General features: G+C 33.4%; 1 protein-coding gene across 1 annotated transcript; it reads right to left on the bottom strand.

Annotated features, from left to right (window-relative positions):
• Nucleotides 1–3,270: 3,270 nt before the first annotated feature.
• Nucleotides 3,271–5,537, bottom strand: LOC103931391 (transcription factor MYB106-like). Its single transcript, XM_009340870.3, has 3 exons — nt 5,208–5,537; nt 4,878–5,007; nt 3,271–4,415 (listed from the first exon to the last, which is right to left on the bottom strand). Exons 1-3 carry the CDS (start codon nt 5,341–5,343, stop codon nt 3,710–3,712), a joined length of 972 nt encoding a protein of 323 aa, XP_009339145.2. The 5' UTR covers nt 5,344–5,537; the 3' UTR covers nt 3,271–3,709.
• Nucleotides 5,538–12,366: the final 6,829 nt, after the last annotated feature.

Here is a 12,366-nt window from a genome sequence, read left to right as displayed (position 1 = left end):
TCCCGGGCCCGCTCCACTACCGTAGCACGATATTGTCCGTTTTGGGCTTACCATTCCCTCACGGTTTTGTTTCTGGGAACTCACACGAGAACTTCCCGATGGGTCACTCATCCTGGGAATGCTCTCGCGCGCTACTCGCTTAACTTCAGAGTTCCAAAGGAACCCGAAGCCAGTGAGCTCCCAAAAGGCCTCGTGCTAGGTAGGGATGGGAATATACATATAAGGATCACTCCCCTAGGCGATGTGGGATGTCACACTTTCCATCTCTTGGGTTCAAACCGAAATTTTTAAACCTAGAAAATTTAGAGTTTAACCTAAAAACAATTTTTTTTGCTCCAGTGATTTTGAGTAAATTTTAACCTGAAACTATTAAAGAATAAATTTTGGTTAAATTTTTATTTTCGGTAACTTTTTTTTCAAAATAAAATTTATGTAGATTATCATAATTTATTTTTATAACATTTTAACCTTAAAATATTTACGTAGATTATGATAATTTACTAAACCAACCCCATGAAATATGTATTTATAGAGTTATTGGTTGAATTTTGATTTAAATATTTTTTAAAATTATTTTAGCCGTTGGATTTAATTTTGGACCATTAGATCTTTTATTTTACTATTAAATTTGTTTATATTTAATCTCAATCATTAAATTTAATGTATTTAAAATTTTAAAATTGTCCAAATTTTAGATTTTAACTAAAAACTCAAAACTATTTGGCCTATGTAATTTTTTTATCAAATTGGGCCTGTATTTTTAAACAATTCACGATCATTAATGCTTAGGCTTATTATGTCTTGTCAAGTTCTGTTTCATGCATGGTCTAGAGTGTTTACTTGTCATAACATGATCATAAGGGAAGGATTGAGGACCTCTAAATCCCAACTCCGGAGTCCACAGATCAGATAATCCGCAACGTTTAAAAGAGAGATATTTGGGTGTTGAAAAGAAAGATGGTATATGAGGTGGGCCAATGAAATGCGCTAATGAGGACTGCAAAATTTAATTAAATAGAACGATCCGACTTACTCAGTCCGTAAACATTAGAGTGTGAGATCCGAAGAAGATTTCAATCCATAATGGAACATACTTGGCTTCTTAATTACGTGTAAGGACTAAGAAATCTACTACTTGTAAAAAATAGTTTGACACATAAATATAAATTTTATTCGTTTTGTAATTTTAATGCATTACTTTTGCTTATGTATCAAATTGTGGAGTCCTATTGTATCAGTATATGCTATATGGTCTTTTAAGTGGGCCAAGTTCACCTGCTAAATTACTTAAAATCTATTAATCCCAACCAATTATTATAATATGGATATGGAGTTATGGACAGTGAATTATTAGATTGTGAATGGCCGTGTTCTAGAAATAATGAAGACATTAAAGTGATTATATAAGCTTAGGGTCCACATAACGTGTACGATGTAGTATGAGACAGTTCCAGAAGTTAAAAGACTCTACGAACACTTTTGTGGTCCAAAAGCTCAAAATGAGCACAAAACTAGCATTAATCTTCAAAAGTATTGGAGGATATTTTAGTATATCGGAAACACGGTTTATTGTCATAATAACAGTAGTTGGATGGTTGAAAAAAAAATTTAACCATTTATATTATGACACTTAGTATACAAGTCCGTGTTCTCAGCTATTAAAAAATTTCTCAAAGTATTGAGCAACCCAAATCTAATTCCCACCAACATCAATCAAGCAATACAAGCCCTTCAAATGTTTGCTTCTTGCCTACTACAACTGTCCTTTTTTGTGTTTCCCCTTTGTTTTATTCAATCCTAGAACTGGCTTTTACAATTTTTAGATGCTTCTTTCCTATTATAATCTTTAAGATACAGTGCTTTTTGTCTAATATTTTGGTCAACCAAGTGCAGTATAATAGTGTTTTTTTTTTACATAACCGAAAAAGCCTTCTCCCTTTAGTGTTATTCCTCTTTCTAATGTAGAAAGTTCAAGTTTCAAATTGTTCTTCATTGTTTTTCTTTTTTGGTGTAAAGAATGAGGAAAACAACCCAACAACTAACTCGACACACCAGAGAAAACAAAAGAAGTCCGAGACACCCCAAACTTTAATTTATGAGAGCTAGGGTCGTTTCTGACATTTTAATGGCTCTATGCAGATTAAATGAAACGACCTTGTTTATTTAAAAAATAATATTTTTTGGACAACATATTTATATAGAATTCAACAACTAATATTCAAACTTAATCGAAATCAGTGTCTCACTCTTACTAATTGAATAATCTCCAATTGCCATAAAATTATGATTTAGGGTTCATCCATGAAAGAATGGAGCACAACTACAAGAGAGATGTGGAAGTACGCTTTGTGGAGAAAGTAATAAACAAGTTAGTTTTGTATTGCTAAAGAAAAGCGGAATAAAGTAATACACAAGTTTTTTTTATGCTAGAGAAAAGTGAAAAATTAATATAGTAACTTTAAGCTCCACTTAATCACTTGTAATATAGATAAAATCATATGGTCATGATTTTTCTTTTCCATCAAAATTTTTTATATTAGTAATATATAGGAGGACCAAAATTTTTGGGGCCCCTAAAAAATTCGGGACCTGTGCCGTTGCACTTTTTGCACACCCCAACACTCCCTCTGATTAGAGGTGATCCAATCTAAGTAGGAGGATCAATTATGAAACACACGAAGGACAATATCCATATGATTACTCTAGTTTGCTAGCTGATTCGTCATATAATACTTCTCCCAGTATATGTGCTTCAAATCACACATTCCCAATTTTTCGTGTGATCCACTGGGAAGTTCTCGTGTGAGTTTCCAGAAACAAAACTGTGATGGCGTAGTCGGGGCACAAAGAGGATAATATCGTACTAAGGTGAAGTCGAGCTTGGAATGTGGTGGATTACAATTAACCTAGCAAAGGAATCTGAACCACTTAAAAGAGAGTGTGTGTGTGTGTGTATTATACGTTGATGTACAATAGATCTCTAGCTTTTAAATGAAGATAAGAAAATAAATATGGAATTCATAAAATTTCTAGAAAATTAAGGATATGTTTGAAAATGTTTTTTAATAAAGCTAAACGAGATTTGAACTAACCAAAAACATAGTATATATAGCAGTGTTTGCCTACAAATAGCCCAAAGTTCTTATTTTCAGAGAAACATCTTTAAGAAACACTTGCAGCGACGTAAGAATATTTTACCTTTACATTTATTGTGTACGGTTTTTCTTTTTATCATTGTAGGACTCTTTCACCATCACATCCTTACAAAACTAACCTTAATAATATAAATAAACGTTTATTTGATAAGATTAGGGGGAGGTCCAAACAAAGTATTTTGTTATATATTTCTTTTCATGTTCTTTTTCCATTCCTTTTTTTTTTGTTTCTTGGCGGTATGAGGCTGAGGCTGACCATAATTATATTAGTAAAACTAGAGTGGAAGAGACACATCAACTATAAAACTGGTGTTCAATATTATACATCATTAATAGATGGTCTACAATTCTCCAATATGTAATATTATTTCGTAAAGCCTAACTAAACCATCGCCAACTTTAGTAGCTAGTTCTACAATTTCTTGCAGATGATACCGGTGGAGAATTATTCATAAGAAATAACCATAACATTAGATACACATATATTAATCCCTCCGTCAAGTTAAAATCTGACTACTGATTGTTCACGTCGTCATGACGTTGTTCACTGCTTCTTACATTAATTGTTCCAAACTAGTCCAAGCATCCCCGAATTCAAACCCAGTATCGTGGTGGAGTGCCGCCAATAATTCACTGCATTCATCACCACAGTATTCACCGAAAAGTTCATTAATATCCATCGATCCAGTGGCTACTGATGACATGAGCGTTGCATCATCATATCCCATCAGGCTTGATAATTGTTGATCAGATGTTGGAGCCTCAAAATTTGAGCCATAATCTTGGGCGTTCATATTAATACCATGATCATGAACATGGTGATGATCACCAAATGAGACATTACCCTGGCCGTTCATATTGGTTTGGGCAGCCGATCTTGACGATGACCTTGACATGGATATTAGGCTTTCCCATGCGGATGCTCGTAGTATGTCAAGGCACTGTGGAACTAGTGGTGGAGCAAACTGATGATGATCATCGGAAAGCGACGGCGCTGGCGCAGATTCATGCATACGCAGTTTGGATTCTTTGACAGATCTTGCTTCGGCTTGAAGCCTGGCACTTTCCCATTGAGCAATGTGGCTAAGATTTGACCAGTTTTTAGGGTCGCCATTTGCAGAGCTAAGAATGGCAGCCTTGGGCTTGTGGGTTACAGGGTCAAACCCTATCTTTGCCAACCTTTTCTTCAGATGTGAGTTCCAATAGTTCTTGACCTCGTTATCTGTTCTCCTTGGCAAATGGGCAGCTATGGCCGACCACCTACATACCGTACATGGATATTTATATATATTAGCTCGCATGGAAGTACTATATACGGTATAAGAGTGAAGGAAAACTATACACCATAAGCATTTTTACTATCATTATTTTAATTTTCTGAAAGGTAATGTTTCTGTGTTGTGAGTTTTATTGATAGAGTAATGACGACCAAATTTGTAGATAAAATTTTATAAATGAAATGACATGAAAGTTGATGAATGAATTATTGTTTAAGTGTTGATAAATGTGCTCATTTCCTATTGGGACAGATAATTTAGTTTGTAAATTTTGTCCACAAAAGAAAAATTACAAAACCAAAAACAAAAACAAAAGGAAACCCAACAAATTAAGTTCTACAATAGTACGCTTGCATGAACCACATATATAAGGAATCTTTTGAATCAAAGTTATATGATGTATATGAATGTTTAAGAGAATATCAACTTTAATAATATATTTTACCTGTTGCCAAGAAGTGCATGGAGTTGAATGATGGTTTGGTCTTCGTGCAAGCTGAAATTTCCCCTCTTAATATCAGGTCTGAGGTAGTTTCTCCACCTTAGCCTACAGCTCTTCCCGCATCTTTTGAGACCTGTATGTACATAAATAGAAGGCCAAGTTAAGTAGGGATAGCTATGATCAACAAATTAATTACTACATGAAAGAAGAGGAAGATATGTTTCTTATAAGGAAACAATATTCATTAGATATTAGATAACCGTACATCAAAGACGTCTACAGGCCGTACAACCCAAAATAACCACAACTCTAAACTCAACCCATCATACGTACCAGCTTTCTGGGGCAAGGAACGCCAGCTTCCATGGCCGTGTAGTTGAATGTAAGCTAAAAGCTTTCTGTCCTCCTCAGGAGTCCATGGACCTCTCTTTATCCCTGACGCCGCTGCATAGCAACTAGATTTTCCCATCTGTCTAGCTTGAAGGATTTAGTATTTATCTCTTGGTGGAAATGGTGATGGTAAGACTAGAGTGGTAGCTAATTTGCCAGCAATTAGAGACTTTCCTTTTCTGTAAGATATTGTGTTGGGATTTTTGGCACGACCTAGAACGGCCACATTGCATTACTATTTATATCGGGCACAAATGGGTTTTTTAATTTATTTCTTTTTTTAACACCAACATGGAAATCTATTTATCCAGACTACCCTTTCTCTCTGTAAAAATTAATATAGATTGGTTTGCTATATTTACTAGGCCAGGGTTAGAACCGTTGTGATTATTGATGAGTATTATTTACATGCAGTTCAAGACGTAAAAATTTGTGTTCCACTTCTAGCTGAAAACATCATATCGGACCGAGCTACCCTTAAAGTTTATTTTCCAATAATTAATTTGTGGATAATTTATACTTTATTACCCTTAAGTTTATCAAAATTAACACTTTACTACATTTACTTCTTTTGTATCACTTTTATACCTAAAGTTACGTTTTGCTCTCAAAATCATATGTCCGTTATTTTATCAGTTAAATTCTCTGTTAAATAATGGCTTGGCAGACCCTTGGCCCACCAAAACTTTAAAATTATAACAAAAAAGTTTGGTTATTAAAAAAAATCATAAATCTAAGAAGTAATTATAATTGTGACCTCATTTAAAAAATGATTCAAGTTTACGATGTCATTAAAATTTTAAATGAGGTCACAATTTCTGTTTAAAATACATCGCTTAGGGTTAGCGAATGTAGATGTGAATTTGGTATTTTTAGGGTGCAGGAAATTGTGACCTCATTTAAAATTTTAATGGAGCTTTCAACTAAAGAGAATCACGCACCAAACATTACGAAGTATTACTATGCATCTAACAAGATATTGCATGGATCAATTAGGTTTACAGTATTGTTAGAACGACGTACTAATTGGGAAAAGCAACCCTAAATCCTATAGCCAAGTTATAAAACAATTGATCATCATTTATGATGATCCAAAGTTTGATTTCGGCCTTTTAGCTATAGTGAATTGAATGTGCAATTAATCTTTATTTTCAAATAAGAAACAAAAAAAGTAAAAGAAGTGATGCAGGGGAAATCATTATTTCTTTTTCTGTAACAAATTATGTTATTTATGTTATTGTATTTTTATTTCTTATTAAGGCTTTGGGGTTTTTTTTTTTTTTTTTTTTTTTTTTTTGTTTCTATATAAGCTATGTAATTTAGAGTTTAGGGAAGTTTTTGGAATATTATTTACTCTTTGAGCACCAAGGATTCTTTGCGTTTTATCCCTTTTGTGTGTGTTTGTTATGTATGCATTAACGTGTGCGCTTTTGAATCTGCATTAAAAAAACCTGCATTGTAGTTTGGGCTAAAGAGAGAAGACGAAGACCTGGTTTGGTACTGAGGTGATTCTGAAAAAAGCTGCTATCAAAAAAAGCTGGGAGCTGTTTTTGTGTTTGGTAAACACTCAGCTTCAGCTTTTTTTCACAGTTTTGGATGAAAAAAAGCCAAAAACAAGAAGCTGCAAAACCTAGCTTTGAAAAACTGGCTTTTTTTCACATCTGTTTTACATAAAAGTTTACCAAACACTCTAATACTGCTTTTTTTTTTTCAAAAGCACTTTTACAAAAAAGTTTACCAAACACTCTGCTGCTTTATTTCACAGCTGCTTATTCTCACAGCACAGCAGAAGCAGCTTTTTTTCAAAGCACAGCAATACCAAACCAGCCCGAAGACTTCTATCCTACTGTAGCAGGAGTATAGATATTATTCTTTTTCTTTCTTTTCTTTCAAATACTCAATTAATTATATTATCCAATATATGCATTTTAAACTGTTTTTAGGTCAAGCCATCAAACCCTTTTTCTCTGCACTTATATTTCGGTACTAATTCCTCATTTTTCTTTGGTGAAATATTTACTGAAATTTATGGTGGGGTTTAAATGAAATTCTAAAAAACACGTGCAGATTGAACTTTTTCTACATTAACGATTTTAATGCCACTCAGTCAATATACTGGTATTATATGTCGGTTCCAAATCTGACCCTTATATTCGAAAAGAAAAGCAACAAATGTATTCACCGAGTATAAAGGAGAGAGAGGGATTCGGCCTAATATTAAGTCCTTTATTTCGTTTACCATGACCACGTATGATTTGTACTTTTGGATCTGATAGGAAGCCCTTAAAAGAAGGGATTCCTATTTTTCAAAAAAAAATGAGACATCCTCTTAACGGTTAAATTTGGTTTTAATGAAATCCTGTAGTTGAGATTCTGTGGTCTGTGATTTAATCTCAACCACATAATTTCATTAAAGTCAAATCTAATGGTCAAGAGGGTATTCTCATTTTTTTTGAAAAATAGGTATCCATTCCCTTAAAGAACCTGGGATCTGATATAAGCTGTATTAGTTAGACTAGGGTTTTGAAGATTTTGCTCATCTGGATTTTGTACGTAAATTGTTGAAATTTTTAAGTTGAAACAAGCACTAAGTATTAACGGAAAGAAAGCAAGATTGCTTGATTGTAGCGACGTATCAATTAGCTATTAAGATTGATTGTAATTGACAATTTGTATATTGCTGCGCCTAGAATAGATCATTATAGATTGTATAAATATAGCTCTACATCTTGTAATATTATTGACCAATCAATACAGGAGAAATTCTCTCACAATTCACATATTTTCAACATGGTATTAAAGTATTAGACAAAAAAAAAAAAAAACATGGTATCAGAGTAAGGGAGCAGATCCATACTACCACATGATGGGTGGGTCCCCTGGCCCTCTGCGATAATGGTGGGTCCCTTGGCCCCGCGTGTAGGGTGAGTCCCCTAGGCTCCACGTGGTTATCAATGTGTGGATCTCCCACATGTAACCCATTAATTGAGTCTCACGTGACATCAACCGTTCCTCTAAGAAAAGAAGAGTTTAAATATCCTAAAAACCCCACTCCAATTAATACCAAGGTATTTTGTGATAAAACCTCATAATTGATGGATGGTGCAATAGGTAATTACCAAATTAGGGATAATATCGGTGTTGTTGGAAGTAGACATTAAGCTCGTCTCTCTGATAACTCTACACTAAGAGCATGGAAAATCAAATTTACTCTCAGTTTAACAGTTTCTCAAACTGACCCATATGTCTCTTTGTTAAACAACCTGTTGCTGATGTGGTTATATTGTTATTATACGTTGATAACATTATATTAATAGGATCTTCTATATATGTCCTTGGCTCAAAGTGTAATAGATGATTTGGGTGTTGTTTTTGTTGTGAAAGACATGGCCATATGTAACTATTTCTAAAAATTCAGGTTTCTTATGCATCAAATGGGGACATTTTCCCTAATCAAGGTAGGCTTACATGTTAAGGATTTGCTTTCCAGAGCTTGCATGGATATGTAATACACCTCATATATATGTAATTTATTAAAAAATGGAGGAGTTCTTTTGCCAAACCCTGTACACTTTATAGGAGCTTAGTGGAAGAAGTTCAATACCTCACCTTCATCATACCAGACAGCGTTTTCGATGAACCATGCGTGTCAGTGTATGAATTCTTCGGCGTTTAACAATTTCATTTGCCGAACATTGCTTCTAAAGTTTATTGGATCATACAGATGTTGCGCGACCTTCATGCATGTGTTCTTATCTGAACCACCTTTACTTCAACGTGATAACCTTTCTGACTTGGCCTAAGCTCTAATCCATTTGTTCGTGAAATAGGGATGTCCTTGTTGTTAGCCATAGCGTTTATATGATCAAAACACTTGCTGAATAATTGACAAGAGCAAATATAAAACTCTTACCTGAAGAAGGTGCAGCTGCAGCCATGGAAGCAATGATCTTGTTAAGAACCGAGATGACAAAACACCAACTCTTTGGCGAACTCCTAGCTTGATGACAATGCTCTATGGGAAGCCTTAGTTGTTGTGTCTAGGGAATTTGCAGGGATCGGTGTTTTTATACCAGCCAAAAGCTTTAGATTTCGTCCATAAGGGAAAGCTAAAAATTCTGTTTCTTTGTTGTCAAGTAAAGTATCATAATCATACATTATTAATAGGACTTAATGAAAACCTACTTAGAATGGAAGACACTTAGTACTGGTTTGGTACTGAGGTGTTTTTATAAAAAGTAGGCATAAAAAAAAACTGAGCTAAAAAAAGTGTTTGGTAAACACTTAAAAACAGCTTATTTTTATAGTTTTGGGTGAAAAAAGTTGAAAACATGAAGCAGCAAAAATGAGCTTTGAAAAAAAACTGAAAATGTGAAGCAGCATAAATGTTGGATTATATGTTGAATGTTAGATTATGATTTCTTGTTAAATGTTGGATTATATGTTTAAGATAAAGTTTATAAATATTTTTCTTTTAAAAATAAAGTATATTTAGTAAATCACCTTTATTTGTTAAGAAAATTAAATTAATGACACATCTAGTATTATACCCTTTTTGGTCATTTCACACAGTCACAGTTGTTTTACATCAAAGTTTACCAAACACCGTAATACTGTTTTTTTGTTCTTTTCCAAAAGAACTTTTACAAAAAAGTTTACCTAACACTCTGTTGCTTTAATTCACGGCTACTTATTCTCACAGCACAGTAGAAACAGTTTTTTTTTCAAAGCATAGAAATACCAAACCAGCCCTAAATGTATGTTTGATACGTGAGAATCAAATCACATCTTTACTGATTTCCAACTTATACATTCCTATTACATATAGTAAACCATTTATGGTTAATTCATATTGAATAAATCCAACACTTGTTTGATATGTGCCTTTTGAATACTATTGAAGAACAAATTGATGATGTTCAAATATATAATACAAAGTATACAGAGTTCACCTTTGTCTTCTTTCACTTCTCACTCTAGATTCTTCTTCCACAGCAGTACGTTATCACTCTTCATAGTAACTAATAGGTTGGTTCAAACCAACCTTCTACATCGACGATAAATAAATATATGAAATAGAATCGATCCTGACCATTAACGGTTGGGGAAGGAGGGCGTTGAAGAATCTCAGGTCTTCATCAATGGATTTATGGCAAAGGACGACAGTACTAAACAGGGCGCAAGCCAAGATCAGTCTAGGTCCCACAAGGTCCCTTCATATTTACTTTGCCAACTCCATATTCCCGATTCATTATGCCTAAAGTCTAAAGACGCATGTTTTATTTCCTTAAGTTTAGTTCGATCGAATCCATATACCAACAGGCCGTCTAAGGTTGATTTTGAAAGAGTTGAGATTTCTATCCATTATAAAACTAATTAACTAGAAGGTTTGATAAATTTTTGATGTAAAGCAACTTTTCACATTCTCATATGCTCCTTATATGTGGGGGGTTTTTAAGCCTAATACTTATATAATAAAATTGGACGATGTGGAATATGTATATATGCCCCTTAAACTCAAAGTATGGGTTAATCTACTATAGTACAATGAATTCGGCGATGTGCTTACGGCTAATGAGGTGCATATACATGCAACTCGAGCAGATTTGGTTTGGTTCTTAGAGGTAACTAAACCTAATTATTCTGTATTCTATTAAAATAATTGAAACCAGAATATGAACTATTGGAATATAAAACTTCATTAAAGAAAGAACTACATAATTGTCAAGAAGGCTACATAAAACAAAGAAACTACAACTTGATGGACTTCTTTCTCATACTAAACTATAAGCTATATTTATAGAGACAAAAACTAATAAACTCTATTTCAGATGAGTTAGGCTCATACCCAAACAATAATATAGATAACTAGTTTTCCAACACTAATAAATTTAGGAGATGGAACCAATTTAAACCAAACTAGATGCTAATTTACACTATCTTACCTGAACCAAACTGTAAATGATTGTACTCAGGTGAAGAAAAGAACTGTTTGCTACCGTTATACAGCTAGATTAAGCTAATTAACTAATAAATATATAAGGGCTTCTAATTAGCTTAAAATGAGTGTTTCCTATTAGGATTATGTACACTATATAAAGTAGTAGTGTATATGGTGTTGCATACATTGCACACATAATTATATATAATACTTCTAATTCGGCATTGTAACTTTTTAAATGCGTATAAACCAATAGAAGAGCATTGTTTGCACGTGTGTATTATGATAGGAATTTTACCACACACGCAAACGGGCTAAAAACTTCATGATACTTGCAAGAATGACAAGGTTATTGTAGTATAAATGGATTTTGCAAGGTCGTTTTCCACATGGATTATTAAATAATTTGAAGCAAACCAAATTCCAATTAATTATTTTAAAATAGAAATTTGAGATGATTGATTTTTATGACCTAATCTAATAAAACGAATTTAATTAATAAAAATAAAACAATATGCAATATTAAAGCTGAAGAAAAAGGAAACCGTTTTTTAAATACCAATTTATAAAAGTACTAGGGTTTCACCATCACCTAGCAATCCTATGCATTTTTAACCAATTACTTATGATCTATACATGCCACTTTGAAAGTTAGGTTTTCCTAATATATATTCTACTTGGAACCTCCAACATAAAACGTATATCTAACATGCAATCCATTCGGAAGTTCGGATCAAATATGAACATGAAAGACTCATTATGCTTTATGAAAACCCTTTGAAAAACCATGCAACCCTTAAGACATGGTGTTCATCTTAAGTGAAATTACAATTATTAATCACAAAAAGCCAGCTCCAATTTCAGGGAACCTTTCAACCAAAATCACATCAAATTACTTTTCTTAAGATCCTAATGGTGATAAGGCATTAAGACAATTAGATAGTTTTAATCACGGTGATATATAATTCAAAGTATGCTTGCAATCGATCATAAGCAATTAAATAAAAATTACATATTCATGCTAAGGCTCAAGGCTTCGCCCTAGCAAAATGAATTAGTTACGCATACTCATAATAAAAATCAAAGAAAATATCATTAACTAGAAAAAGAATGAAAACACCTTGTAGGTAAAAAGTATGAAATTCTCCAAAGCTGTGCTAA

Source organism: the organism of the source record quoted next, unplaced genomic scaffold (assembly GCF_019419815.1).
Source record: "Pyrus x bretschneideri cultivar Hongxiangsu unplaced genomic scaffold, Pyrus_bretschneideri_v1 Contig3, whole genome shotgun sequence".
Classification (NCBI taxonomy): domain Eukaryota; kingdom Viridiplantae; phylum Streptophyta; class Magnoliopsida; order Rosales; family Rosaceae; genus Pyrus; species Pyrus x bretschneideri.
Note: the sequence above shows the minus strand (reverse complement) of the source record. Positions and strands in the feature narration are given on the sequence as shown.

Bases quoted from the DNA above. Each gene is read 5' to 3' on its own strand.
- LOC103931391 (XM_009340870.3), bottom strand. From the start codon at position 5,343: ATGGGAAAATCTAGTTGCTATGCAGCGGCGTCAGGGATAAAGAGAGGT. The intron at 5,008-5,207 runs GTACGTATGATG...ATGTACATACAG, and splicing joins TTCCTTGCCCCAGAAAGCTG to GTCTCAAAAGATGCGGGAAG. The intron at 4,416-4,877 runs GTAAAATATATT...TACGGTATGTAG, and splicing joins CATGCACTTCTTGGCAACAG to GTGGTCGGCCATAGCTGCCC.